This window comes from Bos grunniens, chromosome X (genome assembly GCF_055505025.1).
Source record: "Bos grunniens cultivar Pamir isolate PY7600 chromosome X, Bosgru_T2T1.0, whole genome shotgun sequence".
Lineage (NCBI taxonomy): Eukaryota > Metazoa > Chordata > Mammalia > Artiodactyla > Bovidae > Bos > Bos grunniens.
Genome location: NC_141194.1, coordinates 47751214 through 47769160, shown reverse-complemented (window position 1 = coordinate 47769160; position 17947 = coordinate 47751214). Strand labels below are relative to the sequence as shown.

General features: G+C 39.6%; 1 protein-coding gene and 1 long non-coding RNA gene across 16 annotated transcripts in view; one reads left to right on the top strand and one right to left on the bottom strand.

Annotated features, from left to right (window-relative positions):
• The window catches only part of VSIG4 (V-set and immunoglobulin domain containing 4), a 99041-nt gene that overhangs the window by 41208 nt on the left and 39886 nt on the right, over positions 1 to 17947 (top strand). For 5 of the 14 annotated variants that reach the window (XM_086390135.1, XM_086390134.1, XM_086390126.1 and 2 more), the window contains one exon: positions 203 to 1155. The exons of 7 other annotated variants lie outside the window; for them this stretch is intronic. In XM_086390135.1, coding sequence (XP_086246261.1) covers positions 203 to 440 — 238 coding nt within the window. In that variant the 3' untranslated portion in view covers positions 441 to 1155. Of the gene's footprint in view, positions 1 to 202; positions 1156 to 5489; positions 13901 to 17947 lie in introns of those variants that run through there. 2 more of the 14 variants (XM_086390131.1, XM_086390128.1) reach the window with 1 other exon arrangement.
• Positions 674 to 7319, bottom strand: LOC147340275 (uncharacterized). 2 transcript variants are annotated; one of them, XR_015159931.1, is made up of 4 exons: positions 7256 to 7319; positions 6493 to 6626; positions 5315 to 5395; positions 674 to 3764 (listed from the first exon to the last, which is right to left on the bottom strand). It is a non-coding gene; the product is annotated as an uncharacterized LOC147340275 (long non-coding RNA). The 2 variants fall into 2 exon arrangements; XR_015159932.1 differs by lacking the exon at positions 5315 to 5395.

The following is a 17947-nucleotide window of genomic DNA, read 5'->3' as shown; positions in this document are numbered from 1 at the left end:
TTCCCTCTCAGAAGCACCTCCTGTGGTACTGTCCTGACCCAGTGAACACACAAAATAACCCAAGTACATTAGACCTCTGTTCCAAGAATCCTTGGGTGGCAGGTGCCTGATGGTCAGTTGTCAATAATTGGGGCAGAAAAGTGGGAAACCAAGGTACCAGATTCAAGTTTCTTCTCATGGGTGGTGGGCTCTTGGACCACAGGTTTCATGCCAGGGAGGCCAGTGACTCTGGTGAAACAATGAGGGTGGCCCTCTTCACAAGTGGCTGCTCCGATGAAGAGCCAGCTTCCCAGACTCTGGGCAATGACTACTCTGACGAGCCTTGCCTGGGCCAGGAGTACCAGATCATCACCCAGATCAACAGTGACTATGCTCATCTGCTGCATACAGATTCCCTGGATTATGAGCTTCTAGCCACCAAGGTCAAGAATGTCTGCTAAAAATGTCCTACTGAGGTGATGTCTATTGACATAATTGCCTATTCAGCCCAGGAATTCTACATGGCCCCTTTCCCTGCTGTTTCTTCCTGGTTAGTCCAACATGTCTTCCTTGCCAACAATGGGGTTCCTAAGAGTAATTGGTTTTGCCTAAGAAGTTGCCATATGTACCTCAAGCAAGCCTGCTGCTGGGCCATGCCCTAGACCCTTCTAGTTGTCCTGCCTACATCTTCCATTGCTTTTCTCCAAACATCAGAAAAAAGTGCCCGTAGCACTAGGACTTGGTCACCATGCCTCCAGATGCCACTCAACTTTGTCCTCTTACCACTGAACGACCAGAGAGAGGCTCAGCTCTGCCAGCTCAGAGGATGAGTTAGGTTCAGGTCACTTCCCTTTCCCTAGTGCCAGATAACTTTGAATCAAGATTATCATGAAACAGACCAGGGTTCAGATCTGCTCCTGTACTATGAGCCTAGTGCTCTAGTATTCTTTTGATGCTCAATAAATATCTAAGCATAATAACAACATTGGTCATATTGGTCCTCTCTCAAGTACCTACCAAGAGTGATTAAAGTAAGACTAGTTGAGATGATTGAGGCCCTGGGAGTATGGATAGAACCTTTTCTTTTTTGTTTTTTCTTCCCTTGCACCCATGCTATCCTTACTTCATTTCAGCAGTGAGCTCACTGAAACACAATAAACCTTTGGTAAAAGAGTACTCAACTGCCTTCTATTCTCTTAATCATCCTTCCAGCTCCACCTGGGTGACTCTACCCAGGTTAATTGGAAACCATAAAAAAAGGAGTCTTTCTTCTGTCTCAGGGACTGTGGGTCGACAGATAAAGAGCTCTCCTTCTTTCCAAACTATAGATGCATCACCCTCAGAGATTTTTACTTCCTAGATTCATAACATCTTTGGAAAAGTTATACTTTTCATAGGTCATCTTTATCTCCTGACCCCTTCTTATAATGTGGGGTAAAGGTCACAGCATGGAAGTCTTTCTTCTCAAGCAGAATAGATACTAGGAGTCTGAGTGTGTGTGTGTGTGTGTGTGTGTGTGTGTGTTTATCTTTCTGAATATGTGTGCATGCAATGTACTTTTTAAATCATTCTCCTCAGTGAAGACCTGCTCTGGGCAAGTTCAACTTTTCCTCAGGTAATTCATGTCAAATCAACTTCTTCACCCTCTATGGAAGCTGACATGCACCACTTTTGATTACAATGCAACTCCAAGGTCATTTCAGATTTAACCAACAGCTGCCCCCCATACACTGATTACAAAAGTCAAAATTATACACAAAAGTGAGCAAGGATCCCTTTGTTTTATAGGAATGAAAGTAATGAATCAAGGAGTACTTCCATCACCAGGGCCTGTATGCATTTTTTTGTTGCTACATAAATTGTTCCAGAGTAGAAAAAATTGAAAGCAAACATTTAAATTAGTTTAATGATGCCAGTTAACATGGATGCTACAAGTTGATTAAATGTCACACAAAAGATAAAATTACAGACCTAGGATCATATATATATTACAGCAGGAAACTTCCAGAGATCATCTCTGTCCAAAACCTGATAATTTTTTACATATAAAATAAGTCAGTAAGAAAGTCCTAAGTATAGACCTAGTCCAAATATACAGTATAGAGTAAACAAAAATGATGTGATAACATTGGACCTGTCTTAGGCAAGTAGCTGTTTGGTAAAAAGACAAGATCTCCAGAAAAGATGAAAAATATAAAGTTCCTCTAAGGTAGTTTCTCAAATTTTGTTCCATGAAATTCAAGACCCAGGAAATGGACCACAGAAAAAAATTCCATAATCAGATAAGCATGGGAAATGTTTCACTCTATGGCTCTCTCTCGGAGATTTCCAAAGCAATATTTCAATATTAAAGTCTCTGAAAAATCCTCCAATAAAGTATCTATATAACTTTTTGCTACCAAGTAATTCCAAAACTTACTTGCTCTCTGAGTCTACTTTTTTGCTCTCATCCTCTGACTCTTGACCCTATTTCTCAGGGATAAAACCCTCCATGTTGGCAGTTACCTCACATACCCTATAGCATTGTAGTTACCAAAATTGGTTTTTCACAAAGTTCCTGGGTAGCATTTGACCCAAAGGTCCAAAGTTAAGGGACTAGTGGAAAATTTTTCTATTAATAAGCATTTATTAAGTATTTTCTGTAACTAGAGCACTGTGCTGAGGTTAGAGTAGGGATGGAATGGGGAGAGAGCAATCACGGAAAGAATATTGTTCTCTAGGAGTTCACAATCTAGTGGGGAACTAAAAAAATACTTCCCTTAGGATTCATGTTGATGTATGGCAAAACCAACATAATATTGTAAAGTAATTAGCCTCTAATTAAAATAAATAAATTTAAATTTAAAAAAGAAATTATGAAATATTTGAAATATTGTTAGAAAACTTTGTCCAAAATATATGACTTTAGAATATATCCATTATTGAGTGTCAGAAAAGCTTGAATTTGTTTAAGAACTCCTTCAAGGTTGTTGTTGAGAATTCGGCCATTAAAAAAAATAATAATAATAAACAAGACAAACCAAAAAAAAAAGAAATAAGTTCACTAACAATTCAAAAGGTACCATTGGCCAGTAAGAGATAAATGGGTACATACAAGCACCCAGGCAAGGAGTGTGTTGAAGAATGAAGCAGGAAAGAATATAAGTTAACTTTCAAGTCTTTGGAGATGCTGGACTTTGGCTGGGCCAGGAATTATGGGAAAGAATTAGTTGAGAAGAGAGAAATAAAGAAGGTATTCCCAGAAGGAGAAACAGCATGAGGAAAAGGAGAGAGATAAGTAAGGTCAGAGTGTGTTTAGAAGTCAAGATAAAGTGTCAAGAAATTGGGTTCCTAAGTCCTGATGTCCTTGCTATGTGACTCTGGGAGGGGAGTGTGAAGGAAGAAAGTATGAATCAAAGAACGTTTACATCCCTTGAAAATGCCCAAATGCCTTTTCAAGACTATTGTGTCCCCCTAGGGCTCCCACTGTGTGTAGCAGAGCTGCTTCATTTTTCCCCCACAGCTTCATGTATAATGGTTTATTTCCCTCAAAGTCACCAAAAATAACTTCTGAGAATTTAGTTGGTATTTGCTGAGTGTTCCTGTATCCAACTGTCTCTCTTCTGTTGTATCTCAAGTGTCTCGGCCTGGAGCTGCTAGGCATATGCCACACTTGGGGTATTTGACAAACTGACACTACTACATGGAGTGTCCAACTCAGCTTGTCAAATACACGGAGCATGGCACTGCAGGAGGCTGGGCCAGGGGCTTCAGTGGGGAGGCGAGATCATCCTGGAAGATGTGACCTTGGAGGGAAAGAGAGAGAAAGGAGTCACACCCTGAGCACCAGGGAAACTGCAGAGGCTGTAGGGACTAGGTGAATCATCAAAATAAGGAAGTGAATGAAATAGGCAATAAGGCTTTTAACAAGAAGAAGGATCTTTATGGTATATGTGGAAGGCCCAGTTGATACTGCAGGTGAAGTCCCAATGCCCAGTTGGGGGGTTCTCAGGCCTGAGTCCTATAGCTATGGCATTTCTAGGGGTCCTTAGCTACAGTGAGGTTCTCTGTGCAGGAAAAGACCAGGTCCCAGAGTTAATGTCCATGTCTCACCTTCCTATGGTTCTCACAGTGTTCTCACAGTTCACACAGTGTTCTATGCTATGTGTGCTATGTGTGCTACTCAGTACGTTATGTTCTTACAGTGTTATGACTGTGAACAAAGGCTTTTAGGCTAAGCTTGGGCATGAATTCTGGCTCTTCTATTAAGTAGTTGAGAAATCTTGGGTAAATAATTCCATCTCTTTGAACTCTAGTTTTCCACATCCACAAAATGGGTGTAAGTATTGTTGGCAGTGGACTTGGCAGTCAGTTACTGGGATCATTCAATGCAGTCATGTGAAAAATAAAGAAGCTACCAGGAGCATGATCATGCATGCCTGGAACTTCTGAGAGAATTCCCTTAGCAATGCCCAAATCCTGTTCCTAAAAGTTCCGGGTTGTCTGTGTCAAATTCTTCCCCTCCCCAAGTGTGATAGTTGATATATGAGAAAGTAACTGGCTTATATTAAATACTGGCATGAAAATTGCAAACATTCCAAAGAATATAAAACTGCCCCATGAGGTGAGAAGGCCTTATCCTAGATAAGACAAGGCAGAGGGACTTCTCTGTCAATGAAACAGCAGAGTGTATTTTTGTAAAAAATAAATAAACCTTAACTCTTTCAGTTGAATATATGTTGGTAAGGGGGTGATGTGTGTGCATGTGTGCTATGTTGCTTCAGTTGAATCTGACTCTTTGCAATCCTGTGGACTGTAACTCACCAGGCTCCTCTGTCCATGGGATTTTCCAGGCAATAATACTGGAGTGGGTTGCCATGCCCTCCTCCAGGGGATCATCCCACCCCATGGTTTGAACCTGCATTTCATGTCTCCTGCATTGGCAGGCAGGTTCTTTACCACTAGCACCACCAGGAAGCCTCAAAGGGGTGACATGCTCCTCCAATTTGATATCTGAGAGGAACTTCAAACTTAAAGCTCTAAACAGTATTTTCCACCCTCTACCTCTCTACCTATCCAATCATTTCCCTCTCTACCTATCCAATCCATTCCAAGTGACCCAGAAGTGTGGCTTTTTCAGCCAAAGCAACAATCATGATCACCAGATAGGCCATAGTGGAAAGAATCAGACAAACTTTGTCTGATTTAGAACAAAGACAAACTTTTATACAAACTTTTCTAATGTTGCTGTGGGCACCGATTAGCCAACCGTGGCTTTGGGAAAGTTTTCCCTTAGGTTTCAGTTGTCCTTTGAGCTTCAGTTGTCTCCCCTGGAAATGGTAACAAGAAAACTTACCTGGCAAAATTGTTGTAAAAGGGTCTGGTGACCTTTCCAGAGCCTTTCATATAGGAGTTCACGGACACCTTAGCTCGGTCCCTGGAGAAGCCAGCCAAGGAAGCTGATTAATATAGTTTGAGTTCAGGGTGGCCAGAGAGAGAGAACTGTACTGATGCCTTTCTTCTATTATCAGTGTTATTGACTACCAGCTTTTGTGAGAAGACCTGGATAAACTGGATGTGCCCACAGCCTTCTGAACACCCTTTCTGACTTCATCAAAAAGGAAGAGAGATTTGAAGAGGTTAAAGATTCTTTTTTAGTACATGAAACTTAAGAGCCTTATAGACCATTTCGTCCCAGTATTAATGGAGTCAGTAGTTGAGCTGAAACTACACTGGTTTTATTTCCACTTTTGATGTTCTAGTCCATGCCTCTCCCATAGAGTATAATGAAAGCAAGTTTAGCTGAGAAAAGCTAGCCAAACCCATAGGAAGAAGAGGTGGATATCTACATGGAGCGGTATTGAGGGACACTGAAAGCTTTTCTCTTGGTCTGTTACACTACATAAAATACCATCTGTTCTCTGCCTGCCCTGGGAGGTCTAATATACCAAGTAGTAAGACTTGCCCTGCAACTGACCCAGTTGTGCATCCTCACACTGGGAGCAGTATGGATTTTTTTTTTTTTTTTTTTTAGGCATAGTTAAACCCCCTGCTCAGCCTCACCCAGAGATATTTACTCAGCATCACTTTCACATCCCTTCTCAACAGAGGGCTGACAACCTTCAAAATAAGAAATATAAAAATTAAAAGAGTCTCTGGATACAATTCATCTAATCTTTCCCCTCCCATTTTTTGCAGAAAAGGCCAAAAATATATGTCCTAGAATAGAGAAAGGACTTGTTCAAAGATACATAATGGGTAAACAGCAAAACCAGAACTGCTATTCAAATATCCTGACTTCTGGTTCCAGAGAAGTTTCCACTCCCATTTGACTGTCTCCTAAACTGTCTGTTATTACCATTTTAGGATTCAGGACAGAAGGGCACCAATGGGACCCTTCTTCTCCCCCACCCTTGATCCAGGATTCATAAGTGTCCAAAGAGAATGAGATGAGTAGATCCAAGCCACCTTTAGTAGCCATAGACACTGCCCTAGTTTGGGAACCCAAACAGAGAGGGCAAGTGGATACTATACCTGTTACTGAATTGGTGCCTTCATCTTGTAGGAGGCATAGGTTCCCTGGTGATGCGCCATCCTGCAGAAGTCAAAGGGAACTGGGCTTTATGCTTTGAGCAGGAAGGTCCTATGTTTTGAAGGGCCTTTGGTGTCTTCAAGAGGAAACAGAAATGAGGAAGATAAGGCTGAGGTTAGCCAACGGAAATCTGAGTGCAAAATGACAAAACAGTGCCGTTGTGAAAGGGTCTCCTACTGCAGCAACAGTCCCCACTGCTATGCCCTTGCCCACTGCCACTGAACTCCACCAGGAACTAATTCCCCAAGCTTCATAAAGTTGGAGTAGAGAGCTCTGGCTGCCCTAGGTTCTGCCTATGGCCAGAGAGGTTTCCTTAGAATTATTGAAAGAGTCCTGAAATGTCAAAGCTAAGACATTGTCAAACAAAAATTGTCAAAATTTAGAAACTGATCTTCTCAAGGATAAAAGGAAATGCCTGATATAAAAAAGCAAAATAGTGGCATACATAGAACTTGAATCTATTTCTGTCAACTCCAAATTCATGTGTTCTCTCATCCTGTCGGAATGTTTCCTGTTCCTAAAACATTCATTTTAAGTCCATTGGCACAAAATATAATTTACAGGAGTAAATTTACAGGTACAAAATGAAGGGATCCTTGTAAAAAAAAAAAGAAAAGAAAATCAAGATGGTGACAGCAGAACATTAAGCTAAATTTGGGGTCTTTTTTAAGCATGAAGACCTGTGAAACTTTACAGATCACATACCTTTGAAGCTGGCCTTGCTAGCACAGTTCTGCCCACAGGTTGCATTCTGGCATCTAGGGAACTTAAGACAGAATGAAAAAAGAAATGTCATACCTACAAAGCATTTATTATGTTTTGCATAATGCTTTTATTACGTGTTTTACATGTGTTATTTAATCAACAACCATTTAGTATGGTACTATCATTTTTCCTATTTATAGGTGAAGAAACTGAGACACATAGAAGTAAAGTGGCTTTCCTAAAGAAACAAAACTGGGAAATAATTTAGAAGGCAGAATTTGTGCTCAGGTCTTTCTGATTCCAAATATTAGGCTTTTTCTACTCTCTCATTTTGATTACAAAGAAAGTAATTGACCTTAAGAAGGAAAAGATAATGCCAGACCCTTAAATTCAACTATGACCTTCAGGATTCATGAGGAACATGACAGATATAAGAAAGTAAATGATTTCCTAGATCCTGTTGTTTGCAATCCTTGGGCAGTTTCCATTCACAGCCAGGAAGACTGAATTCCCATTATGCAGGCACTACATCATGAAACCTGATGACATGGCAGATGGCATGTCATAGAGGCAATTCCTACTATGCTTTCAGGCTATATTTGCATGATCACTGTCAATGATTGCAATGCCCAAGTCTCAGTCCTTAGTCTATAGAGCAGAAATAGGACTCTTTGCAGTACTCAAGACTCAGTGAATAATCTATCCAAGACACATACAGTAGTATAAATTCAGGTTCAAGAGAAAAAAAAAAACATCCTGGGAGCCAGGAGTTTTGTGTCCTACTCCCAGATCTGTCAGCTCTATTCCCTCCCTTAATCTTACTTTCCCATTTAGCCAACAGAGATTGAACTAGATGATCTTGGTGGCCTCTCCAACTCAAATATTCCCTGGTTACTTTTTAACCCTTCCATCACTGCCACTCTCTCACTATGGTCTTCTCTGCATATGCAGGGCTTAGAGGCTGTAGGGGATAGCTTGAATAGGGATTCACTCACATTCACACTGCTCTGTAGAAAACTTTCTTCTACCAGAATAATTTATTGACTTAGTCCTTGAGACTAGTTTCCCCAGATCTATCTTCTAGAAAGATTCAGTTCCTTTTTTGTTGTTGTTGTTGTTTCTTACTAAAACTTGGGGTGGAGTCAGGGTTGTCCCTTGAGCACTGTCCTAGGGAGGGACCCTTCCTCTCTTCTTATATCCTAGAGATTGAGTAATTTCAGCTACCCACTTTTATTTTTTTTTCTCATTTATCAGTTAAGGTACTCTCCTAGATTTTTAACAGGGACCCTCTGGAAACAACATCTTCAATTAAAGTAGCAATTGTTGTTACTGAGTTGCTAACTCATGTTTGACTCTTTTCTGTCCGATGAACTGCAGCATGACAGGCTTTCCTGCCCTTCACTATCTCTTGTAGTTTGCTCAGATTCATGTCCATTGAGTCGGTGATGCTATCTAACCATCTCATCCTCTACTGTCCCCCTATTCTTTTGCCTTCATTCTTTCCCATCAGAGACTTTTCCAATGAGTCAGCTCTTCACATCAGGTGGTCAAAGTATTAGAGCGTCAGCTTCAGCATCAGCCTTTCCAATGAATATTCAGGGTTGATTTTCTTTACTATTGACTGGTTTGATCTCCTTGATGCCCAAGGGACTCTAGAGAGTCTTCTCCAGCACCACAATTTGAAAGCATCAATTCTTCAGTATTCAACCTTCTTTATGGTCCAACTCTCACTTCCATACATGACTACTGGGAAAACCAGAGCTTTGACTATACAGACCTTTGTTGGCAAAGAGTTGTCTCTGCTTTTCAATGCTGTCTAGGTTTGTTATAGCTTTCTTTCCAAGGAGAAAATGTCTTTTAATTTCCTGGTTGTAGTCACCATCCACAGTAATTTTGGAGGCTAAGAAAATAAAATCTGTCACTGCTTCCACTTTTATCCCTTATATTTGCCATGAAGTGATAGGACTGGATGCCATAATGTTAGTTTTTTGAATGTTGAGTTTTAAGCCAACTTTTTCACTCTCCGCTTTCACCCTCATCAAGATGCTCTTTGGTTCCTCTTCACTTTCTAACATTAGAGTGATATCATCTACATGTCTGAGGTTGTTGATATTTCTCCCAGCAATCTTGATTTCAGCTTTAGATTCTTCCAGCCTGTAATTCCATATGATGTACTCTGCATGATGGCAAATTTGAGCTTCATAGTAGGTCCGTGAAAAAAGAGTGTTTAGAGTCAGGAGGATCAACAACTCATGCCTACTGTGCAAAAGGTCTGAACTACAGTAAATCAGAGCCTCTTTTTACCTCATAAACACAAAGCATGCTGGGAAGGGCCAAATTTGCAGCAATACACAAAAGGGACTTTTCCTTTAGGTCTGTTGTCCAACCAAAAGACATAGAATTCTTTCACTTTGGATGTTCTTTGGCTTGACTGTACTTATGAGACAAGATATGGGGGAAGTGAGGTGGATAAGGGGAGCAGGCAGAAGGTGCTAGAGTCTCACACTGTAGATGCATTCATTTATTCACTCAGTGTTGAAATGAAAAAATAAAAAACACTAAATTTTGAGTCAGAATTCTTATGTCTTAGATACTGTGTTATAGCCCCTGGGTTATAGATCCATCTCTGAAACTGATTAATTATGTCTTTGAAAAATCATGCACAGCTTGTTTGAGCACCAGCCACCACATCATATCAAGGAATTCTCAAGCTAGAGAGGAGAGGGATGTAGGCATACATCCAAGGAAATAAATATTTCTACAGGGTGAGACAAGTGATTTGATGAAGGTACAAAATGCTATCAGAAGAGTGAGTGAGAAAGCCATGATTCTTCCAGGGCAGAGAGTAAGAAGGTGGTGGTGATTAGAAAGGTTCTTAGAAAAAGAAGGATAAAGATTCATTTCGATATTTGGCAAAACTAATACAATTATGTAAAGTTTAAAAATAAAATAAAATTAAAAAAGATAAAAAAAATATAGGTAAAAACCTATATTTTTAAAGATGGATAGAGAAAGTAATGATGATTACTGTCCTTGGAAAGCCTTCTGTGACCACCCACTCTTGACAAAATTAATTGCTCCTGGCTTTGCCTGCCTCTTTGCCAGACCAAAAACTGTTAAATAGAGACTGTGTCTGATCCCTTCCTTTCTTCACAGGACCAAGAATGAAATAGTTGCTCTATAACTGTGAGTTGAATAAGTGAATGCATCAGTGCATAATCAAATGAAGGAGCCCAAGATCCCCACATTCCTTAGCCTACCTCACCCCCATAAAAGAAATGAGAAGCCCCTCTCAACACTGAGTTCAACTCCCTGCTCATTTACCCCCACCCACTATAGGAAGCCTGTCAAGAAAAGGCCCCAGGAACAATTGCAATGCTGAGGCCACTTCCTGTGCAAGAAGCCAGTGTCCACACACTCCACCTCAACCTTGGTGATTGTTGTGTATATGATTGCACTGGGGCTTCCTGCAAAAGGAAACCCAAAGACTGATGCAATGCATAGGGCACCCTCAGGCCAAGATCGAAGAATTTCATGTACTCATAAGCTTGAGGGCAGATGGTTCACTGTGAGGTTCCCCAAAACCCAGTGAGAGTAACAAGAAACATGGCAGTAATTAATATACCAACTATAGCTCAAGTTTATTCAACATGTGTGTGTCGAGTACTTATCAGCTGTGAAGCTCTATAGTTGGTACCAAGGGGAAAATACATACATATATATATATATATATACACACACACACACACACACAACAGAGCAGTAGTATACATCTAATAGAAATGTAACATAAGCCAAAAATTTTCTAATAACCACATTAGAAATTTGAAAAAATAAATAGATGAAAGCGATTTTGATAGTATATTTTATTTAACCCAATGCATCCAAGACGTTTTCCTAACCAGTAAGCAATGAAAACATGTTTTAATGAGGTATTCTACACTCTAAAATGTTGTGTGTATTTTAAACCTACAGTTCATGACAATATTCAATCACCACATGTAGCTAGTAGCTACCACAATTGGACAGCAAAAGTACAAGATGTAGTCCCTGCTCTCAAGGAATTTACAGCCTATCCTAGGACCCAGATTAATATGAAGAACAAGTACTATAGTGGAGTGAATATAAGGAAAAGAGCACTGCACCTGAAGTCAGGAGACATAGACTACAGTCTTCTCTGCCACTGATTCTTTATGTGACTTTGAGTAAAACCCTCTCCCTCTATGAGCCATATCTAAAATGAGGCTGGAATAGATGCATTCACTCAACAATTTTTTTTTTTTTTAATATCAGGCATGATGTGAGGCACTCGGAGTACAGAGAACAAGACACATAAGATGCCTCCCTTCTTGGCACTTTCAATGTGGTGAAAAATAGTCATTGAACAAATAGTTACAGGTAAATATGACAAGAAAGGGGGAATCTCAGAAAGTTAGGACACAGGGAACCTAATCCACAAGGCTTGGATAGGTCGAGAAAACCCCTCAGAGGAAGTAAATTTTGAAATGAGACTGAAGAATAAGAAGGAATGAGCCAAGCAAATAATTGTGAAAAGCTATTCTAGACAGAAGAAACAGCTTATGTAAAATCTCTAAAGTGGGAAAATATGTGGCATATTCCAAGAAGATAAGGAGGTTGATGTGGTCTAGAATAGAGTAAGGAAAGGAAAGAATAGCTCAAAGCAATGTAAGAGAAGTAAAGAGATCAAACTGAAGAAGCCCTTGTATACTGTTGAGAGTTTGAAATTTATCCAATGAGACATGAGAAACCAGAGAAGGTGCAGGTTGTTCAATACTCTTTCATCTTCAATACAAGCAACTCTGGAGTCAAGGGTGTGGAAAGAAAAATTAATTCCAACTGCTTGGAGACTTCACAGAAGTGGCAGCATTTAAAAACAGCCTTGAAAGATAATTAAGATTAATAGTCAGAAAAGGACATTCCAGGCAGAAAGAAGAACAAAAGTAAAATTGCAGAGGTAAAAAAGAGCATGGTGAGCTTGTATGAATGGAGGGACCACTGATATAACAGGGTAAATATAGCCCAAGAATATCTTTGAATATCTATAGATATACTAGAATAAGAGCAGCCCCAAAGCCTGTCCAACTCATCAAACGTGTTCTGGGAGAAAAAAGGCAAAGGCCTTATACTTACCAAGAAAATTTACTAAGTGCCAGGCACTGTCTAAAGCCCTTTGTATGTATTAGTTTATGCAATATCCTCACAACAACCTTATGAGGAAGATACTAAAATTAACCTCATATGACATATGAAGAGCTGAAGTTCAAGGAGGTCGTGTCATTTGCCCAAAGGCTATGCAACAATTTATGAAGGGTTAGATTTTTAAAGCAATATACAAAAATATTTAATATGGCTCTGGTTAACAAACAGCAAACTCAAGTCAGTTATCATCTCAGTCTACAAGGGTAGTCATATCCAGAAAAATCTCAATTAATTTCCAATTTATGACTATTAGAGGGTCTGAGCTGACCTTTGCTTAGTTTCTTGGAAAGAAAAAATTATATGTGTGAATGGGAATTCCCTGGTGGTTTGGTGGTTAGGACTGCATGCTTTCACTGACTAGAGTGCAGGTTCGATGCCTGAAAAGGAAACTAAGACTCCACAAGTCAAGCAGTGCAGTCAAAAAGAGTAAATAAGATAGGAGTTCTAGAGAGTTGTTTAAGACTTAGAAAAGCAAGTTGGTTGTACTCTTCACTTCTTCTTTTTAAAATTTATTTAATTGGTCAATAATTACATTATTGTGATGATACCTTACCACCAATCAGAGTTCTTCAGAAGCTTCCATTTATGACAGAACTAACTGAAGAAACTAGCCAAATATTCCTACAATGGTTCACCTAAAGGTAAACCCCATAGGCAACAGTTGTGGACAGTGAAGGAAGGAAGGAGGAAAAACTTGTCATAGCCCATTGCATATATTTGGAAGGAATGAAATTGCATTTCTTTAAAATATATAATCTCTAAATTCAGACTGGGATGGGTGCCCCTGGTATCACTGACTTGGCATGCAAACCATGTTCACCCCATTTTCATCTTCCTAGTGTTTCCTCTGACTAAACAAAGGGCAAGAATGGTGCATTTTAGTGGACAAAAAAAGAATTTAGGCCAAACCTTTGTGCTTACACCACAGCTAATAATCACGATGAATGAACTCTTTTCGTTAATGTTCCTGTCCCGTATTGGCATGTTAGTTTCCACAGGCTTATCTAAGGAGTGTCAGCAATTAGTATAACAGGTAGTTCAGAATCTCCAATGAATATCCTGAACTTTTCTAACCCCTAAGAAGGTGTTATAATGTAGATGGTCAAATGTCTCTTGCTAATAGTGTTACAGTTAGATTAAGTGACAACAAAGATGCTAAAAGTGGGCACTTGATTGGTGGCAGACATTGAAGATTGTCACCTAAGGCCTTATATTATAGTGACAAGAGCATTGAGTTTGTAGTTCAAAGACCTGAATTTGAACTTCAGTTTGCCACTTTACAGCTGTAGGTAAACTACTAATGTTTCTGACTATGCATTTCCCCATCTCAAAATGAAACTAATAAATAGGTACTTCATGGGACTCAGCAGAATGACATAGCTGAGAATTCCTTCAAGGCCAGACATTACAAGTTAAGAAGAAAAAGAAGATAAATATTCATGGAAGAAAAGTCACTGCTCCTCTATTCTCAGTTCTAGGCAGAATGAGATGTGGGAAATGGAAAGGAAAAAAGTATTGTTGAGTGCTTATTATATACTTCATACTCTCACATCTATTTTATCACTCCTCTCAATAAACTTGTAGGATTAGAATTATTCCCTGTTCACAAAATGAAGACACAGAAGCTCAAAAAAATTAAGCAATTTCCCTTAGAGTCACATATTTAGTAAGTGACAGAGCTGAGATTTAGACTCTTATTAGCTGTGCACCTAAGAAAGCATGAGAAGGGCTACTCAAAGCTCACCATCTCCTTTGGTCTCTTAAAACCATGCAGTCCAGCCACTCTCCCTAACCTTTGAGAAAAGGGGTTTCTCCCAGTACATTACAAGTTCCATGAGGTCAAGAACCATCTCTGTAATATCCACTTTTCTATAAAGTTGCTGATTTATTTTTCCTGTGATTGAGAGTTCTTTATATATTAGATTTCTCCCTTTGTATGTAATAAGAATTGCAAATGTCAATAGTTTAGCATTTGTCTTTTGACCTTCCTTCTAACATTTCATGTTTTTGTTCATTGTATGTGTCTTCTACCAAACTCCAGGAGGGCAGTGATTTTAACTTATTCACAGCTATAACTCTAGTGCCTTGCTTATAGTAAACGTTCAATAAATATTTGTTAATGAAAAATAATTATTAATGTTGTATAGGCCTGAAAATGAGGTGACATGTAAATACTGAGTGCCTTGACCATCCCTTGACCTTGGTTCCTAATGACCTGGGATCTTAATTAATCAAGATTAAAGATTCATAGAAGAAAGTCCTGGACACAGTGGCAGCAGAGCTGAGTTCCAGGCTCAACTATGCCATGGCTTATAGTAAGAACTTAGGGAATTCCCTTCTTTGCTCTTGTTTATAAATTTGGCAGACTAGATTATCTTCAGGGCTTTCATGGTGGCTCAGTCAGTAAAGAATCTGCCTGCCATGCTGGAGACCTGGGCTTGATCCCTGGGTTGGGACGATCCCCTGGAGGAGGGCATGGCAACCCACTCTAGTATTCTTGCTTGGAGAATTCCCATGAACAGAGGAGCCTGGTGGGCTACAGTCCACAGGGTCACAAAAAGTCTGGCATGGCTGAGCAACTAAGCACAGATGGTTTTCAAGAACCCTCTTTTCTCATTTATGAATTTTTCAAATGCTCTGAGTGATAGAGATATCAAAGATAATACAATTGACCAGGACACTACACTCCCAGATTTCTTGCTCTAGTGAGAGAAATAGGCACTCACCAAACAATCTTACAGTAAAAAATCAAGATTTATGTAGGATAAATATAGAGCCTTATAAGAGAAAATAATAGTAAATCTAATTTTGCATGAGTTTAGGTAAGTCTTCCTTCCAAACTGTCTAAAACTGAGATCTCGAGGATGACCTAGACTAAGTAAAGTTCTCTGGGTTTTGTTTATTTAATATATATGTGTGTATGTGTTCAGCTGTTCAGTCATATCTGACTCTTTGCAACCCTGTGGACTGTAGCCTGCCAGACTCCTCTGTCCATGAGATTCTCCAGGCAAGAATACTGGAATGGAGTGCCATTTCCTCCACTAGGGGATCTTCCTGACCCAGGGATCAAACTGGCAGCTCTTGTGTCTACTGCATTGGCAGGAGGATTCTTTTACCACTGAGCCCCCTGGGAAGTCCTTGTTTAATATACACATATACATTAAAATTAATTATTTTGTGTATATATTGTATTCTTTACTATATGTATTTATTATATAATTTAAAATTTTATTATAAACAATATTTATATTAAACACAAACATATACACATAAATCCTAACCTAACATGTGAAATAAGTTTTCTAAACTGTAAAATGATACTATGAATGTGAAGGATGACATTTTTCATGTGGCTGGGGATTTCTCTAGACCTGTTTTGAGACTTTACTCTAAGACCCTTTGAGGCTGAACCTGAGGCTGAACCTGAGTCTCCCTGAGACTTGTAGGGGGATCTTCTGTTACTTTAATAGTGTAAAGCAAATGCCATCTGTCTGACAGGCAAAGACCTATTCAGAAGCCTAAGAGTCTCTAACTACTAGTTAGGCCCACTTCTCTGACCCACTGATGCTATCAGACATCTTGGAAAGCTGCCTGGTTTGACTCAGTGCTTGGTAAAGGAGGTAGGTTGAGGGGTGCTCTGTGGGCTCCTCTGGATAGTTTGACTCTATCCAAGACATCCTCAGCTCTTGTACATTGTGGCATGGATTCCCAGCATCCACAGGTTTTCTCATATTTTCATTATCTATTAAGTATAAATAGGGAGAAGAAAGGGGGAGCAACATCTGGAGACTCCAGCATTGTGTTGATAGGACTAGGGAAACAAAGGAAGTGGGGGAAGGGAGCTAACAGTTGGCTAATGGCTATTATGTCTCAGGCGCTGTGCTGGATGCTTTTATGCACATCCTCTCAAGTAACCTTCACAATCATTCTAGAAGGTAGGAGTTGTTCTTCCTTTTCTACAAATGAGAAAAATGAAATTCAGAGTGCTCAAAATGATTCATGTCAAGTCATTCAGTAGCAGCTGAGCAATTCTCTTACTTTCTTCTATACCAAATGCCACTTGAAAGAGTCATTTTAGTAACTTCTGTAACTTCCACTGCCTCCAGGCTGGATAGTAACAATTTTTATTGCAAAGTATAGGGAGAATTATTTATAAATTTGGGGAGGGGATTGGAAATATAGAGTTTCTCTCACTTCTCTTGCCATGAGCTATGCTCCACTGGCAGGAAGTTGATCCTCTCATCTCATCTGAACCATGCCTGTTGTGGTTTAAGTCAACTTCCTCTCCCCTTATCCTACTTCTCCTCCAAATATGTGTCCCTGTGTTGCAAGCCTCCAACTTCTTATGCCATTTTGAACCTCCCACTTTTACTCCTAAGCCAAACAAAGTGGTTTCTGAACTCAGGTTAAGGCCACTCTCACTTCACCTGCTTCCATTACTCCACTGGCTTTGCTTACACAAAGCTTACCAACCCAATGGCCTCTTCTCAGATGTCATTCTATTTGGTGTTTCATATGTTGATCACAGTCAACTTTTAAAAAATGCTCACCTCATCATTCTTCACTTTACACAAAGTTTAAGTAGTTTTTAAAAATTGTCTCATTTTTTATCTTCCTTATTCACCATAACTTAAGCTTTTTCTTTTCTATCCCCATCTCTGCACTGACCCTGTTATCTGATGTCACCAAATTAGCACGAATTCTTTCTCAACAAAACCAAAAGCCTCCCTACCAGCTCCCATTCCCTTCATTGTCTCTGCAATTGATGATGCTGTCATCCATTCCTTTTTTCTCAAATTCCTGTGGTTTATAAGTTAACCTCCCTCTTCAAAATGAATTCTGTCATCAAAGTCACACAAGCATGGTTCAGATGAGATATAAAAATCAACTTTCTGCCAGAAGATCATAGCTTATGGCAGGAACTGTCCTCTTCATTTGTTTCCCTACTGCCTAACACAGCACCCAATCCAGAGTAGTATTCAATGAGAGTAGTTGAATTGGCGTGCCTACTTTTCTCTGATTTGTTTATTTTCCTGACCACTCTTTTTGGTTTTCTTTATGAATTCTTTTCTTTTCCTGCTCCTTATTACATGTTAACTGTTTTCTTGAGTGCTGTATCTTTCTCTGTGTGTATGTGCTTGTGTCTACAGCTTGTTCACTCTATATCCGCCCCCCACTTCCATATTCAGTTCAGTTCAGTTGCTCAGTCGTGTCCGACTCTTTGTGACCCCATGAATCGCAGCACACCAGGCCTCCCTGTCCATCACCAACTCCCGGAGTTCACTCAGACTCACATCCGTAGATTCAATTGAATACTGAGCATATCCCCCTGAATGTCAAAGTCCTCATATCCCTGACCCTATACCTCAAACCTTTTAATAATCCTGAAGGGAATCCACATCCCTATGAAAGGGAATCCAAGATAGAGAGATCAGTCATCTTTGACTACAATTATAAATTTTTATTAATACT